This window comes from Mustelus asterias, chromosome 1 (genome assembly GCF_964213995.1).
Source record: "Mustelus asterias chromosome 1, sMusAst1.hap1.1, whole genome shotgun sequence".
In the NCBI taxonomy this organism is placed as follows: domain Eukaryota; kingdom Metazoa; phylum Chordata; class Chondrichthyes; order Carcharhiniformes; family Triakidae; genus Mustelus; species Mustelus asterias.
This window is the reverse complement of record NC_135801.1, coordinates 89830669-89858173: the sequence shown is the minus strand read 5'-3', so window position 1 is coordinate 89858173 and position 27505 is coordinate 89830669. Positions and strand designations below refer to the sequence as shown.

The 27505-nt window shown below is 44.5% G+C and overlaps 1 protein-coding gene across 2 annotated transcripts in view; it reads left to right on the top strand.

Annotated features, from left to right (window-relative positions):
• The first annotated feature begins 14893 nt into the window (after positions 1-14893).
• The window catches only part of tapt1b (transmembrane anterior posterior transformation 1b), a 97895-nt gene continuing 85283 nt past the window's right edge, over positions 14894-27505 (top strand). For both annotated transcript variants that reach the window (XM_078215109.1, XM_078215100.1), the window contains exons 1-2: positions 14894-16462; positions 26890-27020. In XM_078215109.1, coding sequence (XP_078071235.1) covers positions 16228-16462; positions 26890-27020 — 366 coding nt within the window. In that variant the 5' untranslated portion in view covers positions 14894-16227. The remainder of the gene's footprint in view (positions 16463-26889; positions 27021-27505) is intronic.

Here is a 27505-nt window from a genome sequence, read left to right as displayed (position 1 = left end):
AGTCTCCAGACTTATGACTTGCAGGTGGTGGAAAGGCTTTGATGAGTTAAGAAGCAAGTTATTTGCTGCACAATACCAGAACACCCAGACTCTAAACTAATCTTGTAATCAGAGAATTTATATGGCTGGTCCATTTGGGTTTCTTGTCAATGATTATTCCCAGGATACTGATGGTGACAGATTAGTGATAGTAATTTCAAGGTGAAGTGGGTCAACTTTCTCTGTTGAGGATGGTCATTATCTGGCACATACACCTTTCATCCTGTAAGAACTTCAAGGAATTAATGAGTAACAAAGCAAATAAACGAACATGAATTTTATCTGAGAAAAAACAACTATATACAGCAATAAGAAAGTTTGTAAACTCAATGGGGGGGATTTTCCAGGATGGAAATTCCCTCCTGAGTTCAATGGACCATTGCATGGTCTGCTACCGCCCGTTACGATTCCCATGGCGGGCGGGACGGGAAAATTCTGCCTAATGACTCTGGACTCCAACTGTCAATCACTTCCCTACAATTGGCCTAATGGGTGATGTAACCCCCAAAAATGCTCCCCCCACCCACAAACGCACAAAGGAACATGCCACCACACATCCCAAGCCTCAATGTCGCCTAGGACTTGCTGCATGCAGCCAAGGTTTGCTTAATTATCTAAGAAGTTGCAAATTGAACTGAACACTGTGCAATCATCAGTGAACAACCTCACCTCTCACTTTATGATGGAGGGAAGATCATGGATGAAGCAGCTGAAGATGGTTGGACGTAGGACACTGCCATGAGAAACTTCAGCCGAGATGATTGGCCTCCAGCAACCATCTTTCCCAGTGATAAGTATGATTCCAGACAGCGAAGGGTTTTCCCCAATTCCCAGTGACTTCAATTTTACTAGAACTCTTTGATGCCACACTCAGTTAAACGCTGCCTTGATGTCTCTCACCTCTGCAATTCAGTTGTGTGGCCCATGGTTTGAACAAGGTTACAATAAGGTCTGGTGCCAAGTAGCTCTGGCAGTAGCCAAACCTAATCAGTGTACATGGTTATGTATTGGAAAGTACTACAGACAGAGGAGAGTGATAGACTTAAACTTCCAGTTTGCGTTCTCTTCTGTCCGTAATAAGTGTAGAACCATTTGTTCCCAAAAACCACCCTCCTGTTAGTATGAGGTCAATTTAAAAGTTACCAGCAGCAGACTTTCATGGATTTAATCGGGAGTATCATTTATTCACACATTCACCTCAAAAGGTCTTTCCATGTCAATCATGCACCACGCGCCTAAGAAAGATACAATTAAAGACAGCAGTGCACTTGTACAAACATTAAAATCAAACTGAATAGTTAGCAGTTCACATGTCTCAGAGTCCAGAGAATGAGGGTCCTTTTCCCACTTTAAGATTAGAGTTCAGGTGGTTGGGTCAAATCTGGATTAACTGCAGGGTTCCTTCAAAGAAAAACAGTTCAGCAAGTTGTGTAGACAGGTCCCGATGGTTATTGTAATCGGAGCTCTAATGTCTTGCCAGCAAACTTTGAGCTGTTTGGAACAGGTTGGGGAAGGCTTTTAAAGGATTTTAAACCTTACAGATCTCGAAGCGATAAGATAAAGCCTTTCTTTGCAGTTTTATGTTGTTGCTGGTATTCTGCAGACTACTCAGTCTCAAAGTTTCTGGATAAAAGGATTTAAAAATCAAAGAGCAGTTTTGATCATATGATGAATGGCCATTGATACACGGTGGAAGGTCTTTCAGAGTGAAGGAGTTTCAGTCACATGGTCCAAAGCTATTGGCATACAAGGTAGGTGGTGGCCTTCAGCACTTCATTATGGAGACTGACTTGATAGCCCTCTTTTGTTACATGGTACACCTGAAATTAACAGGTCTGGGAGTTTATTGTTCCTGTATTTTCGAGTAAGACTTAGCAATAGCAGGTGTCAAATTCCACATAAGAAAGCTATTATGGCATGTCCATTCAAGGCAGATTCTTGCCTATTAAAATCTAACTTGGCGCTTTCCAGAAAGTTTGTTTGGCTGCTGAAATTGCAAGTCAGGTGACCTCTCGGCAGCCATCTGGATCCATTTTATAAAGAACATGAGTTCAGACGAAGGGACAATTAGGCTCAAAACGTTAGTTCTATTCTCTCTCTACAGATGCTGGCAGACCTGCTGAGATTTTCCAGCATTTTCTGTTTTTGTTTCAGCTTCCAGCAACCATGGTGTTTTACTTTTATAAAGAAAACAGTTTTTAAAAACATTGTAATATCTTCATTTGATTTGACTTATTGTTACATGTATTAGTATACAGTGAGAAGTATTGTTTCTTGCGCGCTATACAGACAAAGCATACCATTCATAGAGAAGGAAACGAGAGAGTGCAAAATGTAGTGTTACAGTCATAGCTAGGGTGCAGAGAAATATCAACTTAATGCAAGGTAGGTCCATTCAAAAGTCTGATGGCAGCAGGGAAGAAGCTGTTCATGCTTGCATTTAAATGACAAAAGTAAGTGTTACTTGATATCACTGTCGATGACAAGTTCCATCAGTTTGCTGAAGACTGAAAGTAGTCTGATGGGGTGGTAATTGGCCAGGTTGTATTTGATCTAGTCTTCATGGACAGAGTATACCAGGACAATTTTGAACTTTGTTGGATAGAACAGTATGCTCTTGCTGTATTGTAACAGCTTGGTTAGGGACATGGCCAGTCTTGAAGAAAAAGTTTCCAACTCTAAGTCGGGATGTTGTTGGGTCATCATCTTTGTTGTATGTAATGCACTCAACCGTTCCTTCTGGAGTCATTTGAATTGGTTAAAGACTAATGATCCTGGTGTGGCCTCAAGAGGAGGCAGAGATGGATCATGAACTTGGCACTTCTGGCTGAAGATGGTTGCATATGCTCAGCCTTGTTTTTTGTACTCTCTTGTTGTGCTTTGCCACCCTGAGGATAGATACGCTCATGGAATCTCCTCCTCTGGCTCGGAGTTTAGTTGTCCACCACTATTCATTGTTCGATTTAGTAGTAATGCAGAGCTTTGATCTTTTCACTTCCTTGTAGGATTGCTTAGCTTTGTCGATAGCAGGGTTTCCCAAACTGGATTCTGCGGAACCCTGAAGTTCCACTGGATTTGTCCACGATTTCACGGTAGGTCAGGCTGATGTATAACATTTGAAAAAAAATGCTATAAAGCTGCTCATCCAATCATAGGCTTGCTTCTCCCTGCATTAGCTGCAGTGTAGTGAGAAGCTAGCCTCTGATTGGACGAGCTGGAAACAGAAGGAAAGGTTGCCTTTGAAGTTATAGAGAGAAAGTGAACAGCAGAGCAAGGAAGAGCAGATGGCAGAGCGATGGGGAGAGTGGGAGTGGAAGCAGCCATATAACAAGGGATACAGTGGGCCATGGGGTAGGAGTGAGTGAGCGAGAACTGGGCGAGGGCTGGGATGGGAGAACGGGGACCACCAGCGTGTGAGAGAAAGGGTAGAAGGTGTGTATTTTTGTATGTGTGTGTATGAGAGAGAGAGGTGTGAGTGTGTGTGCGAGCAAGTGTGTGTGAGTGAGAGAGAGAAGAGTGTGTATGAGAAAGAGAGAGAGGTGTGTGAGAGAGAGGTGTGTATGCGAGAGAGAGAGATGATTGTGTATGTGAAAGAAAGGGCGGAGTTTTCCCATCCAACCCACCACTGGAACTGTGGCAGGCAGGGGTGAACCATGCAAAAGTCGGTTGACCTCGGGCGGGAATTTCCAGCCTTGGGGTGAGTGTGGCCTGAAAATCCCGCCCAGATGAGATGAGATGAGAATCCAGCACTCCAGCAGCACCCAACAAGTTTCAAAGCAAGAGAAGCAGCATCACACTTCTCAATAAATATGACAAAAATAAGATACGACTTAAGAACTTTGTTGCACGAGAAAACCTGATGATAACAAATGCATACATATAGGAAACACACTCTCCCTTCCCCATCCCTCACACACACACACACACTTCCTTCCTCCCCCCTCGCAAACACTCTTCCTTCCTCCCCATCCCTCGCGCACACACTCTCCCTTTCCCCCATCCCTAGCACACACTCTCCCTTCTTCCACCCCTTGCATAGACTTTCCCTTCCCCCATGCCTCGCACATGCACTCTCCCTTCCTCCACCCCTCACACTCTCCCTCCCCCCGCGCCTCGCAAACACACCCTCCCTTCCCCCCAGCCCTCGCACACACTCCCTTCCCTAGCACACACACTCTCCCTTGCCCCACCCCTCACACATACTGTTTGATTTGATTTGATTTATTATTGTCACGTATTAATATACAGTGAAAAGTATTATTTTTTGTGCACTATACAGGCAAAGCATATCGTCCATAGAGAAGGAAACGAGAGAGTGCAGAATGTAGTGTTACAGTCATGGCTAGGGTGTACAGAAAGATCAACTTAATGCAAGATAAGTCCATTCAAAAGTCTGATAGCAGCAGGGAAGAAGCTGTTCTTGAGTCGATTGGTACGTGACCTCCGACTTTTGTATCTTTATCCCGGTGGAAGAAGGTGGAAGAGAGAATGTCCGGGGTGCGTGTGGTCCTTAATTATGCTGGCTGCTCTGCCGAGGCAGCGGGAAGTGTAGACAGAGTCAATGGATGGGAGGCTGATTTGCGTGATGGATTGAGCTACATTCACGACCTTTGGTAGTTTCTTGCAGTCTTGAACAGAACAGGAGCCATACCAAGCTGTGATACAACCAGAAAGAATGCTTTTTATAATGCATCTGTAAAAGTTGGTGAGAATCATAACTTACATGCCAAATTTCCTTACTCTTCTGAGAAAGTAGAGGCGTTTGTGGGCTTTCTTAATGAAATTGTTGGCATGGGGGAGACCAGGACAGGTGGTTGGTGAACTGGACACCTAAAAACTTGAAGCTCCCAATCATTTCTACCTCGTCCCCGTTGATCGAGTTGATAGGGGCATGGCAGATGGAGTTTAACCCTGATAAGTGCGAGGTGATTCATTTTGGTAGGACAAATTTGAATGCAGATTACAGGGTCAATGGCAGGGTTCTGAGGAATGTGGAGGAACAGAGAGACCTTGGGGTTCATATCCACAGATCTCTGAAGGTTGCCACTCAAATGGATAGAGCCGTGAAGAAGGCCTATAGTGTGTTAGCGTTTATTAACTGGGGGTTTGAGTTTAAGAGCCATGGGGTTATGCTGCAACTGTACAGGACCTTGGTGAGACCACATTTGGAATATTGTGTGCAGTTCTGGTCACCTCACTATAAGAAGGATGTGGAAGCATTGGAGAGAGTGCAGAGGATATTTACAAGGATGCTGCCTGGTTTGGAGGGTAGGTCTTATGTGGGCGGCACGGTAGCACAGTGGTTAGCACTGCTGCTTCACAGCTCCAGGGACCTGGGTTCGATTCCCGGCTTGGGTTACTGTCTGTGTGGAGTTTGCACATTCTCCTCGTATTTGCGTGGGTTTCCTCCGGGTGCTCCGCTTTCCTCCCACAGTCCAAAGATGTGCGGGTTAGGTTGATTGGCCAGGTTAAAAATTGCCCCTTAGAGTCCTGAGATGCATAGGTTAGAGGGATTAGCGGGTAAATATGTGGGGGTAGGGCCTGGGTGGGATTGTGGGCGGTGCAGACTCGATGGGCCGAATGGCCTCCTTGTGCATTGTTGGGTTTCTATGATTTCTAGGAAAGATTGAGGGAGCTCGGGCTTTTCTCTTTAGAGTGGAGGAGGATGAAAGGGGACTTAATAGACGTTTATAAGATGATGAGGGGGATAGATAGAGTGGACGTTCAGAGACTATTTCCTCGGGTGGATGTAGCTGTTACTAGGGGGCATAACTATAAGGTTCATGGTGGGAGATATAGGAGGGATGTCCGAGGTAGGTTCTTTACGCAGAGAGTGGTTGGGGTGTGGAATGGACTGCCTGCTGTGATCGTGGAGTCGGACACTTTAGGAACTTACAAGTGGTTATTGGATAGGCACATGGAGCACACTAGAATGATAGGGAGTGGGATAGCTTGATCTTGATTTCGGACAAAGCTCGGCACAACATCGAGGGCCAAAGGGCCTGTACTGTGCTGTACTGTTCTATGTTCTATGTCCTCCACTATGTTTCCTGAAGTTGATGACAATCTCCTTCGTTTTGTTGACGTTGACGGAGAGATTATTATCGCCGCACCAGTTCACCAAATTCTCTATCTCTCCCTTCCCTTCCACTCTCCCTCCCCCCCCACCCCTCTCACACACTCACAATCTCCCTCCTTCCTGCCCCTCACACACACACACACACACACACACACACACACACTCTCCCTCCCCCCATCCCTCACACACACTCTCTCCCCCCATCCCTCACACACACTCTCCCTTCCTCATCCCTCACACACACTCTCCCTTCCCCATCCCTCACACACACTCTCCCTCCCCCATCCCTCACACACACTCTCCCTTCCCCATCCCTCACACACACTCTCCCTCCCCCATCCCTCACACGCATAACCTCCCTCCCCTCCACCCCTCACACACACAATCTCCTGCCCCCCCACCCCTCACACACACACAATCTCGCTCCCCCATCCCTCACACACACTCTCCCTCCCCCCACCCCTCACACACACTCTCCCTCCCCCCCACCCCTCACACACACTCTCCCTCCCCCCCACACCTCACACACACTCTCCCTCCCCCCCACCCCTCACACACACTCTCCCTCCCCCCCACCCCTCACACACACTCTCCCTCCGCCGCCCCTCACACACACATTCCCTTCCCCCACCCCTCACACACATTCTCCCTCCCCCCCACCCCTCACACACACTCTCCCTCCCCCCCACACCTCACACACAATCTCCCTCCCCCCCACCCCTCACACACACTCTCCCTCCCCCCCACCCCTCACACACACTCTCCCGCCCCCCTCACCCCTCATACACACTCTCCCTTCCCCCACCTCTCTCTCACACACACTCGCCCTCCCCCACCCCTCACACACACCCTCCCCCACCCCTCACACACACCCTTCCCCACCCCTCACACACACACCCTCCCCCACCCCTCACACACACCCTCCCCCACCCCTCACACACACTCTCCCTCCGCCTCCCCTCACACACACACAATCTCCCTGCCCCCACCCCTCAAACACACAGTCTCCCTCCTCCCCACCCACGCACCATCTCCCTCCCCCCACCCCTCACACACACGCTCCCTCCCCCACCCCTCACACACACTCTCCCTCCCCCCACCCCTCACACACACTCTCCCTCCGCCGCCCCTCACACACACTCTCCCTCCGCCGCCCCTCACACACACTCGCCCTCCCCCCCACCCCTCACACACACTCTCCCTCCGCCGCCCCTCACACACACTCTCCCTCCCCCCCACCCCTCACACACACTCTCCCTCCCCCACCCCTCACACACACTCTCCCTCCCCCCCAACCCACACACACTCTCCCTCCGCCGCCCCTCACACACACTCTCCCTCCGCCGCCCCTCACACACACACTCCCTCCGCCCACCCCTCACACACACTCTCCCTCCGCCGCCCCTCACACACACTCTCCCTCCCCCCCCACCCCTCACACACACTCTCCCTCCGCCGCCCCTCATACACACTCTCCCTCCCCCCCACCCCTCACACACACGCTCCCTCCGCCGCCCCTCACACACACTCTCCCTCCGCCGCCCCTCACACACACTCTCCCTCCGCCCACCCCTCACACACACTCTCCCTCCCCCCACCCCTCACACACACTCTCCCTCCGCCCACCCCTCACACACACTCTCCTTCCCCCCCTCCCCTCACACACACTCTCCCTCCCCTCCATCCCTCACACACACTCTCCCTCCCCCCACCCCTCACACACACTCTCCCTCCCCCCACCCCTCACACACACTCTCCCTCCCCCCACCCCTCACACACACTCTCCCTCCCCCCACCCCTCACACACACTCTCCCTCCCCCCACCCCTCACACATACTCTCCCTCCCCCCACCCCTCACACACACTCTCCCTCCCCCCACCCCTCACACACACTCTCCCTCCCCTCCACCCCTCACACACACTCTCCCTCCCCCCACCCCTCACACACACTCTCCCTCCCCCCCACCTCTCACACACACTCTCCCTCCCCCCACCCCTCACACGCGCGCGCACCATCACTCTCCCCCCCACCCCTCACACACGCGCGCACCATCACCCTCCCCCCCACCCCTCACACTCGTGCGCACCATCACCCTCCCCCCCACCCCTCACACTCGTGCGCACCATCACCCTCCCCCCCACCCCTCACATGCGCGCGCACCATCACCCTCCCCCCCACCCCTCACATGCGCGCGCACCATCACCCTCCCCCCCACCCCTCACACGCGCGCGCACCATCTCCCTCCCCCCACCCCTCACACGTGCGCACCATCTCCCTCCCCCCACCCCTCACACGTGCGCACCATCTCCCTCCCCCCCACCCCTCACACGTGCGCACCATCTCCCTCCCCCCGCCCCTCACACGTGCGCACCATCTCCCTCCCCCCACCCCTCACACGTGCGCACCATCTCCCTCCCCCCACCCCTCACACGTACGCACCATCTCCCTCCCCCCACCCCTCACACGCGCGCGCACCATCTCCCTCCTCCCACCCCTCACACGCGCGCGCGCACCATCTCCCTCCCCCCCACCCCTCGCGCACACTCTCATTAAGCTACAATTTAATTATGTAATTCAGACCTATTAAAAACATGACTTACAGAGCTTTACTTACCAGAAATTGAATAAAATTTGGTAAATAGAATTAAGATACTGATCAGCCATAATGACAGAACAAGCTCAGGGGACAAATGGCCTACTCTTGTTCATATGTTTCTACCCAGATATCAATAAAGGGGGCTTGGCACATGTGTGAAAGCATTCATGCATCATGCCATTTCTCCAGTCGATTCAAACTAGTGCAGATTTCAAAAAACCAGCAGTCGGCTAAATTAATCATTGGCATTGTACCTCTGTTTTTCTCCAGCATTTGAGGTTAAATGTTATCAGGTCCAGCAACCTGATCATTCTTCAGTTTCCCAAACCAAGCTAAGGACATTAATGCATTTACATTCAAGGAGTCAATATCTAACGCTGTATCTTCTTCAATAGTGAAAATGAATACAAAACATATGTATTTATATTTCAGCCATATCCTACTCCCCAATCCTCACCACCATGTTAAATCTTTCAAAGGACCTATGTGATACAAAGCTTTATCATGGGAATGTCACCTGATCAATTTTTTTCTGATATGTATTTTTGGCATTCAATTGTGGCTTTAGTTAACTTTAACTGTATCTGATACCTATGCATGCCATCTTGCCAATGTTTTATACTTGGTGAAATATTTATTTTTGAGGCTACTTTCTGAATATTAATACAAATAACTTTATTTTTCTTCTCTATATCACATTTCCTTCAATCCCCAGTCTCCACTTTGGAAACTTTTTTTACATGAATTTTGAACCCATTCTTACAGCAGGTACAGCATGTTGCCTGCAGAAATAATTTGAAATTATGGGGGAAATTATGAAATATAATGATGCAATGACTATTGATATGAATTGAGGAGTTATTAGGACACAGAATGTTCCCACCAGTGGCAGGAACAGTGGCTGGAATAGACTCCCATCATTTTTTTTTAAATTAGAAAAGTATGGGAAATAGGACAAAGTAGACAGTTCTTTCTGAGAGCTGTGCAGTTACAATGATAGTCAAGTAGCTCCTATCTATGCTGTGAATTTCCACAGCTCCCACATGGAAATTAGATATCATTTCAGGAGTACTGCTACTGTTTAAATCCATTACTTCCGAATATATTGAGTAAGGAGAGACTAGCATAGACTATTTTCTAAATAGGGAAATGCTTAGGAAATCAGAAACACAAAGGGACTTGGGAGTCATTGTTCAAGATTCTCTTAAGGTTAACATGCAGGTTCAGTCAGCAGTTAGGAAGGCAAATGCAATGTTAGCATTCATGTCAAGAGGGTTGGAATACAAGAGGAGGGGATGTACTCTGAGGCTGTATAAGGCTCTGGTCAGACCCCATTTGCAGTATTGTGAGCAGTTTTGGGCCCCGTATCTAAGGAAGGATGTGCTGGCCTTGGAAAGGGTCCAGAGGAGGTTCACAAGAATGATCCCTGGAATGAAGAGCTTGTCGTATGAGGAACGGTTAAGGACTCTGGGTCTGTATTCGTTGGAATTTAGAAGGATGAGGGAGGATCTTATTGAAACTTACAGGATACTGCGAGGACTGGATAGAGTGGATGTGGAGAGGACGTTTCCATTTGTAGGAAAAACTAGAACCAGAAGGCACAATCTCAGGCTCAGGGTGATCTTTTAAAACAGAAATGAGGAGGAATTTCTTCAGCCAGAGAGTGGTGAATCTGTGGAACCCATTCCCGCAGAAGGCTGTGGAGGTCAGGTCTTTAAGACAAAGATAGATAGGTTCTTGATTAATAAGGGGATCAGGGGTTATAGGGAAAAGGCAGGAGAATGGGGATGAGAAAAATATCAGCCATGATTGAATGACGGAGCAGACTCGATGGGTGGAGTGGCCTAATTCTGCTCCTATGTCTTATGGTCTAAGGAAGAAATTCTTGTCTGCACCCTCAACTATCTTCTCCCTGCCATACTGTCTATTGAATATGGTAATACGTCATAATTTCTGACCAACTTTCATTGGTTAATAATATACATAGCCAATTTTAGGTATTATGGTTATGCTTCAAATAGGATAAATGACGTGATTGACAAAACTTCTGGGGGTTTGAAGAAACCTCTATATTCTTAGAGAATTTGGCTTAACACAACCCAAGTCTTGATCCTTATAAATATTTATTAGGTTGGGAAGTCTACGTCGCAGCACTGGTGCTGAGATTCTATAATAGAGGTCATTGCATTGATTTGTTACTGCTTGTGATAACACAAAAGAAGAAAGGACATTAATCAAAAAGCAGAATACATTGCTCTTTCTGATGGAATGCAGGCCTTTAATTGATTGACTTGGCCTCACCTCAGAGCTAGGGTGAGGGATTTACCTGCAGAATGTGTTTCTCTGTCCAGGTGAACTGGTGGTGCACTTGTTTGCCACATCCTACTGGGATGGTGGTTGCCCCTTGAACACTTCCAAGTCTCAACTGCATTGCAATGCAAGGGGGTACCTCCCCAAGGCCGCTGTCAGGATCTGCTGACTGTTGAAGGACCCTGGATAAAAACGGGTCACACACACTCACTTACTCCCACACAATCAGTGTTACGGGCTGTGCTGATAGGACAGCATGAACCTGGGAATGGTGATGGGGGAGATTGGGATGTTACTTGACTAATCCATGTGATAGCTCTTCCTGTTTTGGCTTAACTCCCCAGATGTTAACGAGGAGCACTTTGCAGGGTCGACTGGATTGGGTGTCTCCCTTTTATATCTGTATTCATGCTGAAGTCATTCATCTTTTTATAGAGGTTTTGATATAACTGAATGGTTTGCTAGGCTATTTCAGAGGGCAGCTGGAGTCAACCACAAATGTGTGGATCTGGTGGCAAATAAAGACCAGAATGGATATGGATGGCAGGGCAGCTTTCCTTCTCTCAGTGAACCAGATGGGGTTTTATAACAATCCAATTGTTTCATGGTCAGCACGATGATTATTGTTTTTAATTTCAGATATTGTTAATTTATTTAATTCAAATTCCATCGCTGCTATGATGGGATTTGAATGCTTGATCCAGATCATTAATCTACACCTCTGGATTACTACTATAGTAGCATAACCACAACAATTAATACACAGGGGAGGATTTTGAACCCCAGGCAAGGCCAGAAAGGAGGCAAGTGGGAGCACTGCAAGCCATGATGCCAAATATTGCAAGGGCAGTGGAATATAAAAGCTGGGAGGTTTTACTGTAGCTGTAGACGGCCTTGGTGACATAGTATCTGGAGTACTGTGTACAGTTTTGATCTCCTTATTTGAAAAAGGTTTTAATTGTATTAGAAGCAATTTAGAGCAGGTTTACGTGACTTATTTCTGGTTTGAAGGGCTTATCTTATGAAGAAATGTCGAACACGTTGGACCTTTACACGTTGGGAGTTTAGAACAGGTGATCTTACAAAATCTTGAGGGGACTTGATAGGGTGGATACAGGAGAATGTTTCCTCTTAGGAGGGACGGGTTAGTCAACACAGTTTCAGTTACATGAGGAAGATGGGTACAGAGGGATATGGGCTAAATGTGGGCAATTGCGACTAGCTGAGTGGTAAAAACTGGGCGGCATGGACTAGTTGGGCTGAAGGGCCTGTTTCCATGCTGTAAACTTCTATGACTCTAATAAGAGGTCTCCTTTTCAGACAGAAATGAGGAGAATTTTTTTTCTCTGTGGGTCCTTTCCAGAATTCTCTTTCCCAGAAAGCAATAGAGGCTGGGTCATTTAATTTATTCAAGGCTGAGTTATATATATTTTTGATAGACAAGGGCATCAAGGATCACGGGGGCAAACAGGAAAGTGGAGTTGAGACCACAACCAGATCAGCCATGATCTTATCGAATGGCGGAACAGGCTTAAAGAATCAAATGGCCCACTCCTGATCCCAAGTCCTCTGATTTCCCAGCTCCATCCTGCCCTGGGCCATATTTGCAGAGACAGGATGGGAACGGCGACAGAGTTACCTGACCACACTGGGATTTTCCAGTTTGCCTCCAGGTTCCCATAGGTGACATGAGCAAGTTTAGAGATATGTTCCCTGCTGACTCTTTGTTTGAAAGAGCTATTTAGAGAGTTCAACTCAGCTGCTCTTTCCCTTTAGTGCTATAAAATATTTTCTTTCAAGTATTTCTCCAATTGCCTTTGGAAATGTACAATTGAATCTTCTTCCTCAACTCTTTCAAACAATGCATTCCAGAACACAACAGTTTGCTGCACAGTGAAAGATTTCCTTGTCGTGCCTCTGGTTGTTTTAATAACTAGGGGCTGAATAATATCAGGGATAGAGGTGTGGGAGAGACAGCAACAGAGCTGAGACCAATCAATCCACCCCACAGCTATAAAGTACTGCAGGGCGGACTAATGAATGGGACTTCCTCCCCTCATTGGGGAGGAACACCTATCCTTTGGAGCTGCCAGATAATCCAATTAGGTAGTAACTCTATCAGGCCAGGAGAGTGCCAGGACTTCATTGAATTCAAATGAATTCAAATTTCACTTCTAATTCGGCTGCTGGCAGCAGTTTTAGCTTAGAAGAGGGTGGACATAAGAACATAAGAAATAGGAGCAGGAGTAGGCCATCTGGCCCTTCGAGCCTGCCCCGCCATTCAACAAGATCATGGCTGATCTGAAGCGAATCCGTTCCACTTACCCACCTGCTCCCCATATCCCCTAATTCCCTTATTGATCAGAAAACTATCTACCCATGATTTAAACAATCAATCAGATTGAAAAGCAGTGTTTTGCCCTCTCATCCCTGGTATTATAGAGTCTCCTGGCCTTCCTGGAGTGGAAAATCTGTTGTTGGTGATTGGCTTGCCTAGAGTCTTTCTCTCCCTGGTGTTCTGGGAAGCTGTTCTGACTCCAAGCTTGCCTGTGTGTGCATCATGAGAACTGTAGCATTCAAGCAAAGAACTAAGTTCTAACATCACATGAGCATTTGTATTTGCTGTGCTAAACCTGTGGCAAGGGTTTTGTATCGGAAAGTTTGTTTGATTGGAACATTTACTATATTCACTAAGGATTATACAATATCATTGTGTTTTTGTTTGTAATTGGTAAATGTTATTGCTAATTTTCTTTCTGTACACGTTAACTGTATTCTTAAATAAATTTTGTTTAATAAACACTCCCTAGTTCGTCATTTGAATTATACCTGAAGTGAAACATCTCATGTTCACCCTAGTCAAATTCAAAGTGCAAAACTTATGATCCAGGTGGACTTCACAAAAGTTTGGAATTTCTGATCTGAATTATAACATTAACCAAAGCATTGAATATAAGAACTGGGAGGTCAGGATGGTTAGGCCACAGCTGGAGTACTGTGTGCAGTTCTGGTTACCACACAATAGAAAGGAAATGAAGGTACAGAGGAGATTCACCAGGATGTTGCCTGGGCTGGAGCGTTTCGGCTATCAAGGGAGACTGGATAGGGGTTGTTTTACTTGGAGCAGAGAAGGCTAAGGGGTATATAAAAGATGTATGAAATCATGAGCGACATAGACAGAGTGGAAAGGAAGGAACTTTTATCCTTATCAGAGGGATCAATGACCTGGGGGCATTGATTTAAGTTAAGGGACAGGTTTATAGCAGATGTGAGGAAAAACATTTTCACCCAGAGAATGGTGAGAATCTGGAACTTACTGTCTGAGAGGGTGGTTGAGGTGGGAACCCTCACAACATTTAAGAAGTACTTGGATGATCATTTGAAATGTCATAGCATACAAGGCTACGGAAGAAGTGCTGGAAAATGGGATTAGAATGGACATGTGCTTGATGGCTGGCAGGGACAAGATGGGCCGAAGGGTCTCTTTCCATGCTGTGACTCTAAGGACACAAGATTTGATAAGAGCATGAGAATTTTAAAATTGAGAGCTTGAGAGGGAGCCAATGTATGTCAGTGAGCACAAACATGAGATGAACAGGACTTGGTGCGAATTGAGGCACAGAGAACAGAGTTTCGGATTAACTCAAGTTTACGGAGGGTAGAGTGTATGAGTCTGCACAAGAATGTGATGTAATAGTCAAGTCGAGAGATAACAAAGGTCTGAATGAATGTTTCAGCAGCAGATAAGTTGACACAGGGGCAATGTCATTGGGCACTGTTACCAAAGTGAAAATAAATGGCTTAGTGATGGCACAAATATGTGGTCAGAAGCTCATCTCAGCAAAATATGGCTCCCAAGGTTGCAAACAGATTATTTTAATCTTGGATAATTGCCAGGTACAGGGGATGAAGTTGGTAGCTAGGCAACCGATATTTGGAGTTGGGACCGAAGACAATGATTTCAGTTTTAAATCTATTTTTTAAAATTTCACAACAGCATAAAAGAATGACCAGTCAATACTTAGAGAACATTTCTGCTCATCCAGTATTGAATTAGAAGTATAATGATTTAGCAACAGTTGCCCATTCCTGTGGATCTCATAAGCTCACGATTCCCCAAAGCGCTTAATATAAAATTCTCATCCTCATGTTTGAGATATTGACTCTCTTTATCTCCGTAACCTGATCCAGTGATAAGACTAATAACTCCACAGAACTTTCATTCCACACCCCACCGACTTTGCAACACCAGAGGTGGCTCTGCCTTCAGTGTTCATTTTTCTGATTACATATATTGTGATATACCTTTGGACATTTTTCTAAGAAAGTAAGCTGGGAGCAGGCAGAGTGGAGGATGTCATGAGGCTGCTCCTGGGCCTTACCAAGGTTGCCATCAACAGGTCCAGACTCCGAGCAGTTGAAAGATTCATTCAGTCTTACTCTCTTCCTTTGAAGATTTTAGCTTTTTGTTCCATTTTTTTCAGTAATGTCTCTTTCGTAAGAGGTACTTAGCTCCTCTTTAGTGGCAACTGTCTGGTAGGACCAAGAGTTATAAATGTGGGTTGTTGCTGTTTTGGAAACTCAAATAGAAGTTATTGAGAACAATTGTTTTCTCTCCCCACTCACCCCAAAACGGTTACTTTTAATCATCGGTAGGATTGTGTAAAGAGAAGAATTCTGATTAATGCAGGCAGATGATTATTAAAGAACAAACAAGGAACAAAGAAAAGTACAGCACAAGAACAGGCCCTTTGGCCCTCCTAGCCTCTGCCAATCATGATGCCCTAACTAAACTAAAAAAAACTTCTGCCCTTATTTGGTCAGTATCGTTCTATCCCCTCCCTATTTATGTACCCACCCGGATTCAGATCTTCTCAAATATCCTTGTGAATCCAACCTAAAATCAATAACCAGAAACTTGCATTCGATTTTGAATAACACGCTTCTCTATGATGCCTAAAAATGCATAAACTTCCAATGGACACGTACACCATGTGTATGCATGAATAATCCATTAAATTAAAACGAAAAGGGAAAGCATAATTTAAGAAAAAAAACTATAAAATGTTATAGGAAGAAGGTGCAATTTTAAATGTCATCCTTTTCATGATGAACTATTTTAGTACAAGTAAGCAGGCAGCTATTGAACAATCCAAGCTGATCATCTTCCCTGCGATTCAACCTCACAAGTGACTGGTCGGGATGTTCGCGCATGCGCGCTCGCCCCGGAGCCCAGACGGTCACATGACGGCGGTGTTTGTGTTTTTTTCCCCCTTTTCCTCCCGTCAGAAGATGGCGGCGGTGCCGGAGAGTGGAGATAACAGAGAGACCGAGAGACGGAGTTCTGAGCACGGTGTCCACCAGGCAGAAACGCTGGGTTTTTACGAAGCTAAAGAAGAGTCCAACAAACACGCAGGTCAAAAGCGCAACCTGTCAGGTGAGTGGGAGCCAACCTTTTTTAGTGGCGGAACGGCTGTGTGGCTCGCGTCTTGGTGTGTATGTGTGGGTTGTTCGGAATCACGGGCCTTGCATCGGTGAAAACGCTGTGAGCAACTGAGGGAAGGGTCAGGACGGGGTGGGATGGGCAAGCCAGTGAGTGAGTGCTGCAGGCACTCTGTGTCCCTGACACGGTTTGACTCCTGGGTCCGGCGAAAGCCGTTGGTCTTCCGAACACCGGTGTTCGCGCTCGAGCTCGATCAGCCAGGCGGCTCGAGCCAGCCGTCCAATGACAGCTGTCAATGTCTGTCTGTCAACTGGGCGCGAGGGCCCATTACTGGAGGTGGGGGAGGGGCTTCCTCTTTGTTCTGTCAGCAGTGACACTCACTCACTCGCTGCACAATCTAATCCCAGGCGGACTGACAGCGGCCTGTCCCCTGTTTGGGGGCCACCTGTTGTCCCACTCAGTGTGGTAGAGGGAGAATTACTTATATTCCGATGACTGTTGCAGGCTTACGGGAAATATTCCATCACTTTCAGTCATCACAATTGTGTTTGCTTAAGGTTATTCATTAGAAATACATGGAGCGTTTACTTTTGCTGGGGACCTGCGTGTGTATGGCTGCCCCATTCTGACACATTAAATATCATCTTGGTTTTGCTGTCAAAGTCTAATGTGAAGCCACGCTTGTACTGTAGCTCTCTCCATGGGAGCCTTCAATGTTTGAGCAGCACAAAAGAACAGTACAGCACAGGAAACAGGCCCTTCGGCCCTCCAAGCCTGTGCCGCTCCTTGGTCCAACTAGACCAATCGTTTGTATCCCTCCATTCCCAGGCTGCTCATGTGACTATCCAGGTAAGTCTTAAATGATGTCAGCGTGCCTGCCTCCACCACCCTACTTGGCAGCGCATTCCAGGCCCCCACCACCCTCTGTGTAAATATCTGAGTTATACTTCGCCCCTCTCACCTTGAGCCCGTGACCCCTCGTGAACGTAGATTATATCCGTGACCCCTCGTGAACGTTGAAGATTATATCCGTGACCCCTCGTGAACGTTGATTATATCATTTTACTTCTGTAAAAAAAAAACAAAGGCATATTACTTTAAATGTTATTCATTTTGATTTGATTTATTATTGTCACATGTATTAACGTACAGTGAAAAGTATTGGTTCTTGCGTGCTATTCAGACAAAGCATACCATTCGTGGAGAAGGAAACAAGAGAGTGCAGAATGTAGTGTTACAGTCATAGGTAGGGTGTAGAGAAAGATCAACTTAATGCAAGGTAAGCCCATTCAAAAGTCTGACAGCAACAGGGAAGAAGTTGTTCTTGAGTCAGTTGGTACGTAACCTCCGACTTTTGTATCTTTTTCCCGACGGAAGAAGGTGGCAGAGAGAATCCCCGGGGTGCGTGTGGTCCTTAATTATGCTGGCTGCTTTGCCGAGGCAGCAGGAAAGGTAGACAGAGTCAATGGATGGGAGGCTGGTTTGCGTGATAGATTGGGCTATATTCATGAGCCTTTGTAGTTTCTTGTGGTCTTGGGCAGACCAGGAGCCATACCAAGCTGTGATACAACCAGAAAGAATGCTTTTTATGGTGCATCTGTAAAAGTTGGTGAGAGTCGTAGCTGACATGCCAAATTTCCTTAGTCTTCTGAGAAAGTAGAGGCGTTGGTGGGCTTTCTTAACTATAGTGTCGGCATAGGGGGGACCAGGACAAGTTGTTGGTGAACTGGACACCTAAAAACTTGAAGCTCTTGACCCTTTCTACTTCGTCCCCGTTGATGTAGACAGGGGCATGTCCTCCACTATGCTTCCTGAAGTCGATGACAATCTCCTTCGTTTTGTTGACATTGAGGGAGAGATTATTGTTACTGCACCAATTCACCAGATTCTCTATCTCATTCCTTTACTCTGTCTCGTCATTGTTTGAGATCTGACCCACTATGGTGGTGTCGTCAGCAAACTTGAAAATCGAATTGGAGGGGAATTTGGCCACATAGTCATAGGTGTATAAGGAGTATAGTAGGGGGCTGAGAACACAGCCTTGTGGGGCACCAGTGTTGAGGATGATCATGGAGGAAGTGTTGTTGCCTATCCTTGCTGATTGTGGTCTGTGAGTTAGGAAGTTCAGGATCCAGTCGCAGAGGGAGGTGCCGAGGTCCAGGCCACGGAGTTTATAATTGGGAGATAACTCCTGGTACTTAATTGGACTTTACGAAGAAGTTGATTTCTTACTTTTTGGACATAATCATCTGAACCACTGAATTTACAATAGGTCGGCAGAATATTTGGGCCTATTTGTCTTAAGATAACCTCGTAAGCAATCCCCACTAATTTGGCCATAAAGTATCTAACTACCTATGTAATCTTAAAACAAGCACTTGGGTCAAGGAACACCTGTGGAAAGAGAACAGTTCATGTCAAGGTTTATTTGCTAATCATATTCATATACCAGCCATACAGCTTTCATAATGTAGTTCTTGTTTTTTGCCTTTTAATAAGTAATTATTTAGCCTTTCTTATACTTAGTTGCACAGGGAAAATTGACTAAACTAATTTAATGATAAAGATGAGTGAAAAAGGCTTTGACTTCCAGCTGAATGTAGTGTGTTGAATAACCCTTCTTCTATTTGGATGCTTTAATCATCATTGCTAAGACTAAACATACTCCGGGTATCTTGCTTTCCTCATGCCAAGCACAAAACACCTGAGCTCTCGGTGTACAGAAATTTGACCATATACAGGAAGTAATTTGGGAGATTGCCTACAAAATGTGAACAATAAACCTCTTGTGTCTCTGGTAGGCCCACTAACTGAATATAGTATGTGCTGCATTGAGTTCCCAAGCTCTCTTAATTGAGGATCTGCCGCAGTGTGTCACTTGCCTATCTCCATGTTGTAATCTATTTTATAAATTGATTGTTGACAGCATTAGTGAGTGGGGAGTGTTAATCTCTTTGTAAAAATAATTATTTTGTATTTAGCATGTAACTGAAATTTCCTGACTAAATTCTAAATTTCACAGCCTTAAGAAGGGGTTCAGGATTCTACACAAGAACAACTGAAGTTGGCTAATTGAGAAAAGCAGTTTTTCTGTAACTGGGGTCAGCCAGCTCCTTAGTTTGAGAAGGATGTGTAAACAAACATCTCAGTGCAACTCTGAACAGAGTGCTGGGAGTTGGATGAGGAAAGGATGCAAGTGTTCTTTGCCTTTTCTAAATTTTTTACTCTTTGGGAATTGGCTCTTGCTCTATTACAAGGGTAGAAGTGAGCTGTTTGCTAAGTATATGGTAAGCAGTTAATGTCTATTCCAGTCGTGAGGATTAAAGTATAATGCAAACTGGTGGTAAGTTTAATGAAATTAATTTAAAAAGGAACATAATTAATTGAACAAAGTAATTTAAGTAAAATTACATTTAGGATGGTGGGCAGAAATGCAGCATGTGCGGGTATCCTGGATGCCACGGTGATCCAGGGCAAACATGTCTCCTGCTCAACAACTCTGAGTAAAGCTTCTCGAACTGCTTCGGCTCAGAGCCATTGAGCTGGAGGCCAAGCTGCAGGCATCAAGGGGGTGAAAGTTGCCTGGACACTTTGTACCAGGAGACAGTCACACTTCTTGGATAGGGTCTTCTGATTCAGTCAGTGGTTAGGGATAGAAGGTTGTGACTGCAAGCAAAGAGACCCAGAGAGCAGGGGTTTTGTCCACCAGGTTTGAAGTTCTTTTCAACTTGTTTGAATGAGAGTGGGGATTGCAGGGTGGTTGAGCTGACAGACCATGGCACCCTATTACAGGAAGCCATTCAAATGGGGGGAGCAAACAGGAATGTAATCATAGCAGGGAACAGTATAGTGAGCGGGATAGACACTGCTCTTTGCAGCAAAGAACGAGAGTCTTGAACACTGAGTTGCTTTCTTAGTGCTAGGGTTTGAGGCATATCCTCAGAGCTGGTGAGGAACTTGCAGTGGGTAGGGGAGGATCCGGTTGTTGTGGTCCATGTAGGTAGCAATGAAACAGGAAATAAGTTCTTTGTAGTCAGTAGGAGGACCTAAGCACCAAATTAAGAAATTGAACCTCAAAGGTAATGCGTTATGTCCTGAGCCATGTACAAATTGGCATAAGGAAAATGAGATTAGAGAAATGAATGCATGGCTCAAAGACTGGGGAGGGAAAAGTGGTTCCCAGTTCATGGAGCACTGGCACTAGTCTCCTGGAAATTGAGATTTAAAGCATTGGGATGGTCTACATCTGAACCATGCTGGGTCTGGTGTTCTAGCGAGGCTTATAACCAGGGAAGTAGACAGTGTTTCAAACTAAATAGTGGGGAAAGGGATCAAATTTGGGAAGATTAACTCCTAATTAAAGCTATTTCTGGGATGTGATTTGTATTCTCTACAGTGAAGACTGATGCAAAACACCTGTTTAATTCATCTGCCATCTCCTTATTTTCCATTATTAATTTTCCAGACTCACTTTCTATGGCACCAGCATTCACTTCATTTACTCTTTTCATATTTAAATATCTATAGAAACTCTTACTGTTGGTCTTCAAATTTCTAGCTAGTTTTCTCTTGTAATCTATTTTTTCTCTCCTTGTACTGATGGACTTCATTCTAGGGTCTTAAAAGAAATGGCTATTGGGACACGATGCGTTGGTTTTAATTGTCAGCTTCTTTTACCAGAAATTGTTTTCAGCTGTTAATCCCTTTCGGGCAGAACTATGCAATCCCACAACCAATGATCAGATATAAGATTTGCAATCCTTCCCCATCAACCATGGATGGTGATCGATAATTAAACAACTTGCTGGAGGAAGAGGCTCCACAAGTATCCTTATTCTCAATGATAGGGGAGCCCAGCATGTCAGTGCAAAAGATAAGGCAGCAATTTTCAGCTAAAAGTGCTGAGTGGATGATCCATCTTGCCTTCCTCTGGAGGTCCCCAGCATCACAGATGCCAATCTTCAACCAATTAGATTCACTCCACGTAATACCAAGAAATGGTGAAGGCACTGGATACTGCAAAGGCCTGACAATATTCCAGCAACAGTACTGAAGACTTGTGCTCCAGAACTTGCCACATTCCCAACCAAGCTGTTTCAGTACAGCTACAAAACTAGTATCCATCTACAGGCCCCGTAATTGTAACTACATGGTAGGACAGAGTATAAAGGATGAAATAATTGGAACTTGTCAGAAAGGTACAGCAATGTGGAAAATTGCTGAGGTATTTCCTATACACCAAAAGCAGGATAAATTTGATGTGGTCAATTACCGCCCTATCAGTCTATTCTTGATCATCAGTAAAGTGATGGAAGGCATAATTAACAGTACTATCAAGCGGCACTTGCTTAGCAATAGAATCACAGAATACTACAGTGTAGAAGAGGCCCTTCGGCCCATCGAGTCTACACTGACGCATGAAATGCCCTGACCTGCCCACCTAATCCCACTTGCAAGCTCTTGGCCCATAGCCTTGAATGTTATGGCATGCCAAGTATTCATCCAGGTACTTTTTAAAGAGTGTGAGGTATCCCGCCTCCAGCATCCTCCCAGGCAGTGTATTCCAGACCATCACCCCCTCTGAGTAAAAAACGTTTTTCCTCAAATCCTCCCTAAACTCCCACCTCTCACTTTTAACTTGTGTCTCCTCATAACTGACCCTTCAACTAAGGGGAACAGCTGCTCTTATCCACCCTGTCCATGCCCCTCATAATCTTGAACACCTCAATCAGATCGCCCCTCAGTCTTCTCTGCTCCAACAAAAACCCAAGCCTATCCAACCTCTCTTCATAACTAAGTGTTCCATCCCAGGCAGTATCCTGGTAAATCTCCTCTGCACCCCCTCCAGTGCATTCATGTCCTTCCTATAATGTGGTGACAGAACTGCTCACAGTACTCCAGCTGTGGCCTCACCAAAGTTCTATACAACTCCATCAAGACCTCTCTGCTTTTGTAATCTATACCCCAATTGATAAAGGCGAGTGTGCCATATGCCTTTTTCACCATGCTATTAACTTGCCTTTCTGTCTTCAGAGATCTATGGACAAACATGTCAAGGTCCCTTTGTTGTTCAGAACTTCCCAGTGTCAGACCTTTCATAGTATACTTCCTTGTCAAATTACTCCTTCCAAAGTGCATCCCGTCACACATTTCAGGGTTAAATTCCATCTGCCACTTATCCGTCCATTTGACCATCTTGTCTATAATATTCCTGCAACCCAAGATTCTCAACCTCATTGTTAACCACCCAACCAATCTTTGTGTCATCGGCAAACTTACTAATCCTACCCCCCCCACGTCGTCATCTATGTCATTTATATAAATTACGAACAATAGGGGGCCCAGCACAGATCTCTGTGGTATGTCACCGGCCTCCAGTCACTAAAGCAGCTGTCTGTCACCACCCTCTGTCTCCTACCGCTAAGCCAATTATGAATCTACCTTGTCAGATCACCCTGCTATTTAGCTCTGTCTCCTTGCAACCAGATATGTCATCTGTAGTTCAGTGTAGCACGCTAGCCTCAAAATTGGAAAGTTGTGGGTTCAAGTCTCATTCTAGGGACCTGAGCACATAATCTAGAGGGACACTTCAGGGACATTAAATCAAGGCACTAGATGTACTATTAGCTGAATGTAACAGTCCACGTGCTACAATGGAAAAAAGAGCAATGAAGTTCTCTCAAAGTTTATCTATCAACCAATAACTAAAATCTCATAATATGATCTGTTTTGGTCTTTTTTATTGGATTTTGCTGTGTGCAAACTGGTTGCTGCATTTCCTGCAGTACCACAGTGTTACAGTTCAAAACTACCTGTTTGGCTGCAAAGGGCTTTGGGACATCTTAATGTCAGAAGTGCTAAGTTAATCTTTTTTATTGGATTGTGTTTCTGTCATGTATTTGTCAAGTATTGGCATGGACAATGTTGTTCATCACCTTATGCTTGAGGTGGCACTAATAAGCAGCAAATAATCTAAATATTCATCCATTCTATTTCTATTTAGTAGTAAACAAATTTAAGTGTTGCAAAGATGTATAGCTTAGGTGGAATGGCCATGCTAAATTGCCCCCCAGGGCGGAGGTTGCTGGGTAATATCCTTTTTCAGCGAATTGGTGCAGACTTGATGGGCCGAATGGCCTCTTGCACTGTAGGGATTCTAAGTGATATTCATTTGTCCAGCCTACAAAATTACAAAAAGTACCGAACTTTAACAACCTTAAGACTCAAAGTTAGATTTGATTATTTGTTACACACACTTTCGCTATTTCTCTGAGATGTAAATTGTTTAGATAATTCACCCATTTTTCCACTTAAATGAATGATTCAATAATTCAATTTTAAACATGAATTTGGTGCTTATAATTTGAATTCTGATCATGAGTAGATCTTATCATTTCATGTTGCTACTGAACACAAACTTGAGTGCCCATTAAAGCAATTGGTATTTCAATATCCAGTATTATAGCCTCTCGATTGACTGCATCAGGTGTTTTTCAAAAAATGTGCTTGTCAATTTAGTAGGTGTTCAACTGTTTAAGTGCTGTAGCTGTAGAATGCACACACACAGGTTTCCACATTCTTTTTAAAAGAAAAGGAAGTGTTGTTTATTGCCTTGAATACCTGATTAATAAACCCATTCCAACTTATATGCACCCAAGAGAGAGTCTCGCATGCACAAACAGGTTACAAGTTGTTTAAGAGTATTTAAAGGCAGTCACTCATATAGATCCTGTAGATTTAATGGGTTGGATAGTTTTAGGCCTTATTCGATAATTTTTTTTCCCTGGTTTCTGCATCCAGATAATTTAAAGTCTTAGCATGATTTCGGAGTTCTCTGAAGTCAGCAGCTGTTTGGTTTACGCTGAAGATGTTGCTTGTGATATTTGGCAGGTCATTTACAGGCAGGCACACACTTGCAGAAAGGCTGGAAAAAGAGAAAGGAGAACCTGGAGAAAGGCTGGCTTTTATAATGCCAGATTTTCAATTTGCGATAATACAAATCCAATATGAAAGCAAAATACTTTGAATGCTTGAACTCGGAAATAAAATCAGCAAATGTTTGAAATATTCAGCAGGTCTGGTAGTATCTCTGGAGAGTAAAATGTTTCAAGCTGACCTTTCATCAAAACTGGAAAAAAATTGGAGATCTGACAAGTTTAAAACATATATAGGTGGGAAAGGAGGGAGGAGAGGGTAGAATAATGTAGACCATACCTTGGCACAGTGGTTAGTACTGCTGCCTCACAGCGCCAGGGACCCGGGTTCGATTCCCAGCTTGGGTCACTGTCTGTGTGGAGACTGCACGTTCTCCCTGTGTCTGCATGGGTTTCCTCTAGGTGCTCCAGTTTCCTCCCACAATCCGTAAGACGTGCTGGTTGGGTGCATTGCCCATGCTAAATTCTCCCTCAGTGTACCCGAACAGGTGCCGGTGTGTGGCAACTAGGGGATTTTCACAGTAACTTCATGGCAGTATTAATATAAGCCTGCTTGTGACTAATAAATAAACTTTAAAACTTTAAACTTCCTCCAAAGACTGTTCATCGTCATTCAGCTGGGTGGAATAGCACTTGTCTGGTTCCATTTTTATTTATCCAGTCATATTTGGAGAATCACTTGCAATGGTTTCTCTTGCTGCTCCTACACTGTTGTCTCAAGTTCCATTCAAATTCTGTTTTGATCATCTCCATTTCCACCATTGATGTAAGTAACTATTTGCAGGTAGTTACCACTTGTATACTAACTGAATCAGCTGTAGCAAGCCAAATCATTTTGTAGCAATGCCATATTTGGAGCATGAGATTGATAGCTGCACCTTGATTTTCATTCAAACAGAACTTTTAACACTATTTCAGCCCCAGCCAGGCTGAAACCTTAGCAATCCTGTCCAGGGATGACTGCTGAACTAAACACACACATGCAGAGCTCTTTCCAAACACTTAAATGTTTAGTTATTTAGAAAACACAGAACATTCACAGCCTAAATATTCAGATAAATGTCCAAGTGGATTTGTCAACAAAGTTTGACACCACAGTGGAATTTTAATCCACATGAAGTCCAACTCATGCCGTAGAGGGGAAATATTGCACTACTACATTCTGGTGTTATGTTGGATTCTTGTTCCATATTTCAGTGCAAGTCCAACGTTGATGTGTGAACGGAATTGCGTTTTGTGCTCAAATATGCCATCTAAATGGATTAACCTTATATGGATTATGTATTAACCAGCTTGATAGACCAACTGGGGAGGATGGGATAGCTAGCTCAGCTTGAAGAGGATTTTAAAAAAATTTCGCAGGGTATAACTTATTTACAAATATTGTGACAAAGGCTGCTACATCTAAAACATTTCCTCATCTAGGCTAATTGATCTGCTGAGCATTTGCTATATTTTTGTCTTGGATAACCAACATCTTTGTTTTTGTTTTAGTATTGCTTGGCAATTTTGGGTTAGTCTTGATGAACATATTGACAATATTCTTTTAATAAACAGAGCAATTGCAATCTCAATTTCCCACATTAACGACTGCTTACATTGGTCCAGACCATTGCATGATATTGGCATTAAGCTAATTACTGATGTTGTGGTTTGTCATTTGTTTAAGTGGACCTTTATAGTTCAGTCATTTTTGCTTGTGGCGTGTGGTGATTGACTCTTGATCTCTGGCTTTTTGATCTATTGAATAGCTTGTTTATGATGCTTGCTAAGATGGTCTATTACGAATGATTAATAGTTTTTACCCACAGCAATAAACTTGTGTCTTGAGTACTTGATTTATAATTTGATTCTGTCAGTAACAGGCACTTTAGATAATCATCAATATTCTTTTGTGAAAACAATTGCTGTTGCTCTTTTCAGAAATGTTGCCTGAGAGTATCATTTTAGACAGTGCTTGTGCCAATTTTCTTACCTGTTCTTCTTTTTGAAGAGCATGATTAATGTATTTTTCTACAAGATCAAATAATAGATTCTCCATTTATTGAAGCAGTGCCATGTATAACTCATAGTTTGGCATTTTCCTTTAAACATTGGTTAAAATAATTTAAGTTTTCTTTAAGAAAGGTAGAACCTCATTTATATAGCACTTTATTTCCTCAATACGCAAACTGTTTTACGGGCAATGCATTACTTTCAAATTTGATAGATCGAGGAATAGAGGGCTATGGGAAATGGCACAGAAAAGGAGTTGAAGCCGGCATTGATCAGCCATGATTGTTTTGAATGGCAGGGCAGGCTGGAAGGGCCTGATAGCTTACTCCAGCTTCTATTTCTTATGTGTGTAATTGCTGTTCGGCAAAACCTGACTGTTTTACATTAGCAAGGTCAGTATGCTCAATAAATGAGATGAATGACGAGCATTCTGCCCTCAACCATCAAAGTGTCTAATGTTTGTAATGCCTATTTTTAACATTTTTTGCATAGATTTGTCCCTACTGAGATTTATTAGTGCTGAATTGACACGGGGATATCTTTTGGAACACAATGAAGCCAAGTACAAAGAAAGGAGGGAAAAAGTATACACATGTTTGCGAATTCCCCGGGAACTGGAAAAGGTATGTTTTTTTAACTTTGTAGGTTTGTCAACTAAAATTGACTCTGTCTAAACATTTTTGGTTTCCATGCAATGCACAAACACAGAAATCAATAAGTTACTGTTAGTCATTTCTTGCTCTTGGTTCACTGTTGGAGTCCCAAATGTGGCAATTTTTAGAAATCACTTGAACTTTATGTTGTATTATTGTTGTAAAAAAAGGTTGAGTCTTGTTGAATGGGGTGCAATTGAGTCTTTACTGGTAGACAGTCAATTACTGCTGAACAAGCTCTCTTGACTGGAAAAACAAAATTTAAGCTTATGTAATAAATTTCTGCAATGATTCCATAGATTTTCAATGTAATTTAAGAAACAAGTTTGTTTGATATTTCAGCTTCTACCTTATTCCCATGTGCATGTCCCAGTCTTTATTTTGCACTTTGTAAAAGTTTTAATTAATGAATGATAATCAGTGCATTTGACTTCTTGGTTTGCTGTCTGAGAATT